The sequence below is a fragment of the Seriola dumerili genome, unplaced genomic scaffold (assembly GCF_002260705.1).
Source record: "Seriola dumerili isolate Sdu_G_001 unplaced genomic scaffold, Sdu_1.0 BDQW01000449.1, whole genome shotgun sequence".
Lineage (NCBI taxonomy): Eukaryota > Metazoa > Chordata > Actinopteri > Carangiformes > Carangidae > Seriola > Seriola dumerili.
In genome coordinates this window covers 4,593,584-4,603,070 of record NW_019174704.1, presented here as the reverse complement: position 1 = coordinate 4,603,070, position 9,487 = coordinate 4,593,584, and the positions used below count along the sequence as shown (strand labels likewise).

Genomic DNA, 9,487 nt, shown 5'->3' with positions numbered 1-9,487 from the left:
TTCCCAGTGCAGTTTCATATCCACCCTCATGCAGCAACCACTAAACGTCACATGGCCCAACACTGTCACCTTGTGATGCAGGCTGTGAACATGCACTCAACTCATTCTGTCAAATTCCTTTTATTGGCCCTAAGGTGGAGACACTGAGCAATCATATGCAAGTCATTTAGCATGACAGTGCTAGAAATTTCTAGGGATGGGGGTGGGGGTTCACAAATTCACCCTGTGCAGACATGCTTTCAATAAAATCTCTATATTCTCTTTAATTTATATAATATAATAATTTCAGTCAATATTTTCACCACTGTACATGTAAATTATAGACTTGTTATATAGAGCACATCACAAGAATCACTCTAATCCTTGTTGAAGTCATTTCTAATTTAAAAGCGCAGCTTTGAAAGTGGAAAAACATAGGGAGAATATCACGTAGAGAGATGTGAAGGGCAAATCAGGACAAGAGAGTTCTGGAAGTGAGACAAAGGTGAGGAGAGGACCAGAGAGGAAAGGAGACAAGGTCATCACACCCTGCTGGTAAAAACAATGACGCTGACCGAGTTTGGTCTCAGCCCGCCTGCCTGCGTGCTTGCTCAGTGTCCTCCGTCAGACACACTGCAGAGGAGAAAGACGAATCAGCATTCTCTGGCCCACCCTCATCCCTCCCACCTCTCTGTGTCGCTGCTACCTTGTCTCAGAAGTGAGATGCTCTGCAGTGCTGCACGCGGAGGCAACTACCACCAGCTGCTTATTACCCACGAAGGCAGGAGCTGCTACATAATCCAGCCCTGACAGGAGGTAAGTCTCCTCAAAGATGTTCGGCTGCAGCTCGGGGGAAGAGGTATGAGCACTGGGGTCTCATCAGGAAGACAAAGAATGGGCTAGAATACGTAGATATGCAAGGCGTGATAAGAGAGAATGCTTATGTTCAGAGATATGTAAACATTACCTTATAACTTCACATTTAAAACTCATTATGTAATATTAGGCTTAGGATAGTGATATGTGCAAAACTGCGTCAAGGGCAGTGGGAAAATGTGAGGAAGAGTATAACAAATAGGCAATGGAAAGGAGAAAAAAAAACCTCATCTGTTTCATATTTCACTTTGGATCATGACCAGTCATTGGATTTGGCCAAAGGTGGACTCCGGTTCTGGAGACAACTAGAGGACATTTACATTTAACATTCACAAACTAGATCAGAACATCTCAAACTCTTTGACTTGGGACCCAGATCACAAAGTCATGTCTGCTGTATCAAAAGAAGGATGTTGTCTTTTTAGTTTGTTTCCTTTGGGATCTTTTTGTTCTTTTTTTCTTTTTTTTTTTGGTCTCCATGCTATGAATGATGTCATGACCTCACCTAAAATTACCTCACAACTGTCTAGAGAGCCTGACCTGCTGATTAAGATTAGATTAGATTAGATTGTCTTTGATATGATGTGGTTTGCAATGTGGTTTCCTCTCTCACATTTCCTCTCTTGTTTTTCAAAGTTGCATGGGTGCTTTTCCATCATGCTCAAGTCTCTGTTTGTGTATGGAGTGCTGGGAGGTGAGAATCATTTTTAAGAATATATGGTATATAAATTCTAGTAAAAAAAATATCATAAATGAAATATCTCTACATATGCTCTTATCCCCTTTGTGTTTATTCACATACCCTTCTCTGTTTTGCCCTAGTGTTGCTGATTCCGGCAAAGTGCAGTCAAATCACTGTGTGCTTGGAAGATGACAGGGACCTGAGAGTAGACTGTCTGGTCAAGCCCGAGCCTAACAAGATCAACAGCTATGAGTTCTCTTGGTCCTCTGGCAACAAAGAGTCCCTCATCAACACCAATGTGTCCGGTTCATCAGCAGAAGGCCAGTTCAAGGAAAAAAGCACCGTGGTGGAGCTGGAGCCCCATGGCTACAGAATGACCCTGTCCGGCTTCACAGACAAACTCCCACACAACACCACTTACATGTGCAGAATAACTGGGGAGGTTGCCAAAGTCCATGTGGAGGCAGGTAGGTGGGGTGATTGTGTGTGCGGATTTGAGGGAGTGAGCGTGAGAGTAAGTGAGTGGGAGACATATTAGAGAGGTTTTTGGTTTTTTTTTTCAACTGTTTGCATCCCACTTTTCTTCCTCTGCAGAACAACTTGTCCCGTGTTCAGCGGTAAGCCTGTTTCTGAAGAGCTCCGGTTCCTGGATCGTTTGTCTGCTGCTCGCCTTCTACCGCCCACATAGCTAAAGAAACATGCAGTCTTGCGCCAGCACATACAAACACACATCCAACCACGCCTATGCATCTGTCCGCATCTGCAAACATCCCAACACTAACACCACATGTTAAAAAGATGTTGTCAACAGCTTGCAGCTGTTTTCCTCCCAAGAGCACTGAGTAGAATTAAAATGTGTTTTTTGTAACTCTCTTTGATGAGAAAGAATGAAGGTGACTCAAAGAGTCAGCAGAAATGTTTAGAGATGTGCTTTTTTGGTGCTGAGGCTCACACTGTATTGTATGTGTATAAATGCACTCCCATGTAAATATTACTTTGGAAGCTGGAGCATTTGTTTTCAATAAAGGGATGCTGTTTAAAGTCAGACGTTGACTTGTTGTGAATACAATGTCCATGGGACAGAACTGGGGTTCAGATGGTAATAATATGGTCCAACAGGATATTCCGCCGTTTTTAAAGCTGTGTAATAAACATAAGCTCTGTAATGTTGGATACAGACGTTACTAATGTTAATAATGACAGCTAATGTGTTCCATCATTAGAATTACAACATGTGTGATTGATGATTCAGAGTTGGGTGAGGAGCATCTGAGTTACAGCACATGTACAAAAGGATACACACCCTTTGGAAGTTTTCATGTTTCATTATCATACAACACTGAATCAAAGTAAATGTAATGTGGCTTTTTTGACACAGATCAACTAAAAAAAAAAAAACTTTAATGTCAAAATGAAAACAGAGTATTTTCTGACTTAAATAAGAGTAACATCCCGAACATGGCCAATACACCTTTTCCAAAGCAGATATTTTGACTTGTCACAGCAGCAGAGACTTTAAGAGAGTTTAATTACATTAATTATGGCTCTGTTTCATTTAAGGGTTCAAGTAAGCCTCACCATTCAGCCAGCATGCACAATGCAAAGTCTTGAGAACTGCCAAAACTAATTCATCAATTCCTTATTAATTACACCGGTGTTTTTCCTGCTTTGGAATGTTAAAATGTATGCTGTGAAAAAGATCTTTAGGTTTTAGAAGTTACATTTGTCGACTGGAGATCGTCATTGTGTCTGCAATATTTGGCGAGGTAGTACAGCTGTAAAACCTCTTACCATGTAGACAAAGGAACACTTCAAGCAACTCAGCGAAAACCTGATTGAAAAGCACAAGGGGTGGATACAGGCAAATTTCCAAGTTGCTGAACATCCCTTAGAGTAAGCTAAATGAACGCAGATATAAATCAGCCAAGAGCAGACTGTCCTCAAAACTGAGTGACTGTGCAAGAAGACTGGTGAGGGAAAGACCTGTGAAAACCCTGAAGGAGTTTCAAGCTTCAATGGCTCAGATTAGAGAGACTGAGCAGACAATAAAACGTGGCCGGTTGCTCTACCAGTGACAGCTAAATGGGAGAGTGGGAGAGAGAAAGACCTGCACAGAAATGGCTTAAAATAAGAAAATGTCCTGGAGTGGCTGAGCTAGGGCTGTTCACTCACAATGCTGCACGCAACCTGAGAGACCTATCCACTCAGACTGAAGGCTGTAATCTTTGCTAAATTATGACTTACTACTTGTGCAAACAAATATTTTGTCATTTATAGTTGTAATTATTTCAGAACACTTTGTGGATATCTATTTTCCGTTGATCCTTGCCCAAAAAGCCATATTAAATCCACATTGATTTAATGTTGGGAACAATAAAACATGAAAACGTCCAAGGGGGCTGCCTTTAATTTGATCTAACTTCAAAAATCAGAAATATAGTAATATTGCAGGAGGTCACAAAGGCATATAATCCTCTCTATCTATCCCACAAAATCTAATGAGTTTGTTTGATTATTGTTGGAACCTATGGAGCCCCAGTGCACCAAGTGTCAAATATTAAGACACCAGGAAATAAATAATCCTATGAAGAAATAGAGTGAAATAAATGAAACAACAAACTGAGAAAGTTATTCAGTCATTCTTATTTTCACTGCGGCAGCGTTTTTTTTTTCATGGTAGATTTTGTTTTACGTTTTTCTTTCCAAACGCTCCATATTTTCATGCCATTAGCTACAGTATGGCTTATATTTCATGACTGTGCAGTGTCACCAGTCACTACCTAAACCAGACTGAAATTTTAAATTACAAACGAGTACTCATTTAAACACACATTCGCTATTTAAATGTACACTTTAATGAGGCAAAAATAAAACATCTGAGACCTTATACAAAATCTGTCCACTGGTACAAGCTATTTTAGAGCTTGTCAGGGCTTCACATCCGGAACTTGATTCAGTCGAAATAGACGTTCATGACCCTCCGTGTTATCCGTAGTTTCCGAAAACATAATGATGGCCGCTTTCGCTGGTAGCGGTAAAGGACCAGAACTATCCAAAGCTGAGTACCTAAAACGGTACTTATCCACCGATGAAGATGCCAAGAAATCAAAGGGGAAGCTTAAAAAGAAACGACATAAAGTTCCTGAGAAAGGGTGAGTCGATGGGGACGTTTTAATCAAGTTGTTGCCGGGCATATTGTGTGCGAGTGTGCGTTAAGCTAGTTGAGGTCGCTCCGTTCACTGCCTTAAACTCCATGTTTTGAATGAAAAGTGTTTGTGAAGTTACCAAACTCATTTTTACTTCTTTCATTTTAGACTTAAAATTGTAGACGATGACATAGACTGGAAACAGATGGTCCAAGAGGAGAAGGAGGTTGAAGAGGACGAAGATGAAGCTCCAGTGGTAAGAATTTACAGCTAGCATAATCTCGCTGTTTGGCCCGAAACCATTCATTTTAATTGTATGGATGTTATTTTCTTCTGGGATTCATCGGTTTATTTTATGGTTTGTAATAAAATATAAATTTAACAGAGTAATTAAGAGATAAGTTTAATTTAAATGTAGAAAAAATAACTTCAAAATGCATTGCTTTGTTGACGGACAAGCGTGTCTTGAAAAAGAATATGCAATTTTACATCAATGTATGTTGTGATAAGACCAGCTTTAAAGTGAAGTCATTTATTTTGATGATAGAAAAGTCATTTTTGATAGTGTTAGAAAGCTTTTTTTCATATATTCATAGTAAATTGAATGTCCTTGGGTTTTGTTCTGTTGGTCGAGTAAGACACTTGAAGATGTAACCTCGGCTCAGAGAAATAATAGCTGCCTTTTTCTCTTCACTATTTTCTGACATTTTAAGATTTAAAGTAATTAGCTGATTAATCGATAATGAAAATAATCATTACTGGCAGTTCTACTGCAACCAACAATTATTTTCTGAATAATTTTATGTGAAAAATGCTGATCACAACTTCATGAATCCCAAAATAGGCTCTTCAAATTTCTTGTTAGGTCTGATACAAAACTTCCAAAATTATGCAATTTGATATTACATAAGATAAAGTAAATCAGCAAAACCTTACAGTTGAGAAGCTGGACAAGGTAATGTTTGGCAGTTTTACTAAAAAAAAATGTATGAAAAGATTTGTCAATAGTTGCTCATTATTTTTGTGTCAATCGACTAATAATTGATCATTACAGCTGTAGTTTTGATATTGTTATTTTTCTGGAAAATCGAGCTCCATCATCACAATGATGGAAAAACCATATCCATTATTGCCACAAGGCAGTTCTCCTCATTGATTTACAACATTGCATATAATACTCCTGGCTGTCATGTTGCCTAATGTTCTCTTAAAACTGTCTTGTTTGTCTACGCAGATAGCTGAGGTGATTGATGATCGACCAGACGAGGTGAAACAGTTAGAAGCCTTCAGAACCAGCAACAGATGGAAAGTGATAGGAGGTAATTGGTATTTGTGAAAGATGTAGAAAGAATCTTTGCCTGTGTGGTGAAGAAGATCGTTATTTACTTTGTTTCCTTTCCTTATAGCTGATGAAGATGAAGACACAAGCAGGGGCCACCATGACTCGCCAGAGCTGTCATCAAAGAGAGGGATGCATGATTCTCCTGTCAGAAAGACCCGCCACGACTCTCCAGACACATCCCCTCCCAGGAGAGGTCGCCACGACTCTCCAGACATATCCCCTCCCAAAAGAGGCCGCCATGACTCGCCAGACTTGTCACCTCCACGGCAACATTCAGGGAAATCAGGAAAGGTGCAAAGTAAAGGTGAGTGTTTAGACGCAATATTGGAGGCTGAACCGAATCTCTTATTGCATAGGGCAGGTTAATATGAACAACAAAAACATCACAACAACCAAAAGACCCTCCAACATCAGTATACGTTATTAAGTTAGTTAAGTTGCCCTGTTGACATCCATCACATTTGATTGCTTGATAATTAAAGGTCAAACTGAAACACTGAATTTTCATTTTGCCAGAACTCTATATGGACTTAAGAAATCATTATGAGAAGACTCTGTCTTTCAGATAGATATTAATTTGGATAATAATATTGTGTATCAGGATGTACAGTTTAATTTAAAAATGTAGTAATATAATTACATTGAAATGTGATAAATGACACATCAATATATTAATCAGTCAGCCTAATACTTTCTAGATTTTACTGTCACCCCTCAAATACAACTGGCCTAACAACTTGCACATGAGGAACGTATTTTTGGTTCAAGTGTTTAGTTTTACACTTAACTAAACACCTAATTATTTCTTCTTCAGATTCACCCCCCAGCAGAAGAAAGCCCAGCTCATCATTGTCAAGTAACAAACGTTCACCTGATCCTCGTCGGTCACCACTGGCAAAGAGGGCTCAGAACAGGCATGATTCCGACTCTGACCAGTCACCTCCACGAAAAAAGCCACAGAAGAGAGAAGCATCGGACTCTGACCAATCTCCTCCAAGGAGGCACTCAAAAACAAGACACGGCTCTGATTCTGACCAGTCTCCACCCAGGAGGCGGCCGCGGAGTGGAAAGGACTCGGATGAAGATCTGTCACCACCTCGTAGACCTGGCCAGTCACAGGTGAGGAAAATTGTGTTAGTTTGAAGACTAATTCAAAATTTGATTTGCCTGAGATTGCTGTATGTTTTCATTGTTTGTTTGTTTGTTTTTTTTCTTGTCAGGGCCACAGGATGCTTTCTGGTGGGAAGGCAGGTCTGGTTTCTGTAGATGTTTTAAGGAAAGAGCAGGAGGAGAACCGACGCAGAGACAGACACAACCAGCCACTAGAAGGTTGGCCCAGCTTTTTCTCTTCTAAGATACTTTTCCTTCACAGCTGTTGGTGGCAGAGCTCACAGGACTTTCTATCTCATATCTACATCATCCATGTAATCTCCAAATGTTTACAGATTTCTTTGGTCACAATCGGGATTAGTTCCTTTAGAGCTGGATGATGCAATCCTCATTCAGGTGACACGTTATACCTATTTTTCTGCTATGAATAGATGAATCCCGCAATTCCCAGACGGTGTTCCGAGACAAGAGCGGTAAAAAGAGGGATTTGGATTTGGAGAGAGAAGAACAGAAGAAGAAAGCTGGAGAAAAAGCAGCAAAGGATGAGAAATATGCTCAGTGGGGGAAAGGGTGAGTCTGCATAAAGTTCTCACACATTAGATAAGGCTACTGAGTGTGATGACCGCATAATGAATTGAAATGTGCTTTGTGCCAACTTGTTTCCATGATATAAAGTCAGTGTGTGTTTATAGGTTGGCCCAGGGCCAGATGCATCAGCAGAAACTTGAAGATGCACTGCACGAAGCCCAGAAGCCGCTGGCACGTCACTACGATGACGAGGATCTCGACCGTATGTTGAGAGAGCAGGAAAGGGAGGGAGATCCCATGGCTGCGATGCTCAGACGGAAAAAAGCTCGCAGCACAAAGACACAAGGTGCGAAACATTACATACACGTACATTTATCCTTGAGTTGACTGATCCAAAGTGGTTGTTTACTTAGCGTATACATTGTAAACTGTCTTATTTTTGTTTTGCAGAGAAGCCTCGGTATCGAGGTCCAGCACCACCTCCAAACCGGTTCAATATTCAACCAGGCTATCGCTGGGATGGAGTTGACAGGTACTGTGTGTGTGTGTGTGTGTGTGTGTGTGTGTGTGTGTGTGTGTGTGTGTGAGAGAGAGAGTCTGTGAAAGTGACCTAATGGGATGTATTAGTAATAGGAGTAATGTCAATACATGTAGCAGATCCCTTCTTCATACTATTTTCTTACATCTCATAGAGTTGCACTATTGACAATACTAAATACTATACCTACACTATTGTACAATATGTGATATCATGATCACAATTTTGGCTTCTACAATGAGCTTGATAGGGAGCTTTTATTGAAGATTTACTCTGCTGTGCCAAATCAAAGATGGAGTTGAGGGTGTCATTGCAGAAATAAAAATGGAATTTCATTTGTTTTTCTCTCGCAGATCAAATGGTTTTGAACAGAAACGCTACACACGGATGGCAGACAAAAAAGCTGGCCAGGAGGCAGCTTATAAATGGAGCGTGGAGGACATGTAACGGCAATCAGATACTGATTATTTAGGAGCAGCGCAGGTCCACTGAACCTCAGAGAATTAGCTGAATGGGATATCTACTCTGTGATGTTAGAACAGCTGCAGATTAGACTCATTTACTCAGCAGAATTGATGTGTTGATGCATTTTGTTCACCTTTCCAGAGCAGTTTGGTCCTGTACAACTGATATCAGATTATTACAAACTGATAAACCACAAACATAACTGTATATAATAGTGAGGTGACAGCATCTTTATGATTTTGTAATAACGGGTTCAATGTGGAGATGTGGTTTTCACTGTTTTATTAAATAATGTTTTTGTTAAGTGTTGTGCCCTGAATCACAAGTGTTCACAAACAGTGGTTTGGGGAGTTAGTGTTTTTGTTTGGGGTATTTTTTGTTGTTGTTTTTGTTTTGTTTTAATGGGTTAGGGTCACATCTGTGAGAAACATATCTTTCTTTTGGACCTTTAACAGATCTTTAACACCTTCTGGTATTATGGTTCCAGGATATGTGGACAAATTCAAAAAGTGTATCTAAATGGTGTCTGTGATGATTCTCAGTCATCCAGGTCATAGAGCTCTTCAAAGTCAACTGGACGTTTCGCCTCTCATCCGAAAGGCTTATATAATATCAGGCTCCCAATTTAACCACAGATGAAATGTCAAATAATGCTGCTGTGTGTATATAGATCTCATTCACAGCAGATATTTTGACATGTAATATTGATGACAGCCATTTAATTGTCTGAGTATGTTTTCAGTGAGTCAGCATGCATAAGGCCCTGAGCTGGAACACATGAATGAAACTGAACCATCATCTTCATTACTGATGATATAATT

At 40.0% G+C, this 9,487-nt stretch overlaps 1 protein-coding gene across 1 annotated transcript; it reads left to right on the top strand.

Annotated features, from left to right (window-relative positions):
• The first annotated feature begins 4,542 nt into the window (after positions 1-4,542).
• Positions 4,543-9,110, top strand: bud13 (BUD13 homolog). The gene is made up of 10 exons (XM_022762573.1): positions 4,543-4,689; positions 4,852-4,939; positions 5,918-6,002; positions 6,090-6,329; positions 6,840-7,144; positions 7,246-7,354; positions 7,567-7,705; positions 7,828-8,009; positions 8,114-8,195; positions 8,555-9,110. The coding sequence occupies exons 1-10, from the start codon at positions 4,547-4,549 to the stop codon at positions 8,646-8,648; spliced, it is 1,467 nt and encodes a 488-aa protein (XP_022618294.1). The 5' UTR covers positions 4,543-4,546; the 3' UTR covers positions 8,649-9,110.
• Positions 9,111-9,487: the final 377 nt, after the last annotated feature.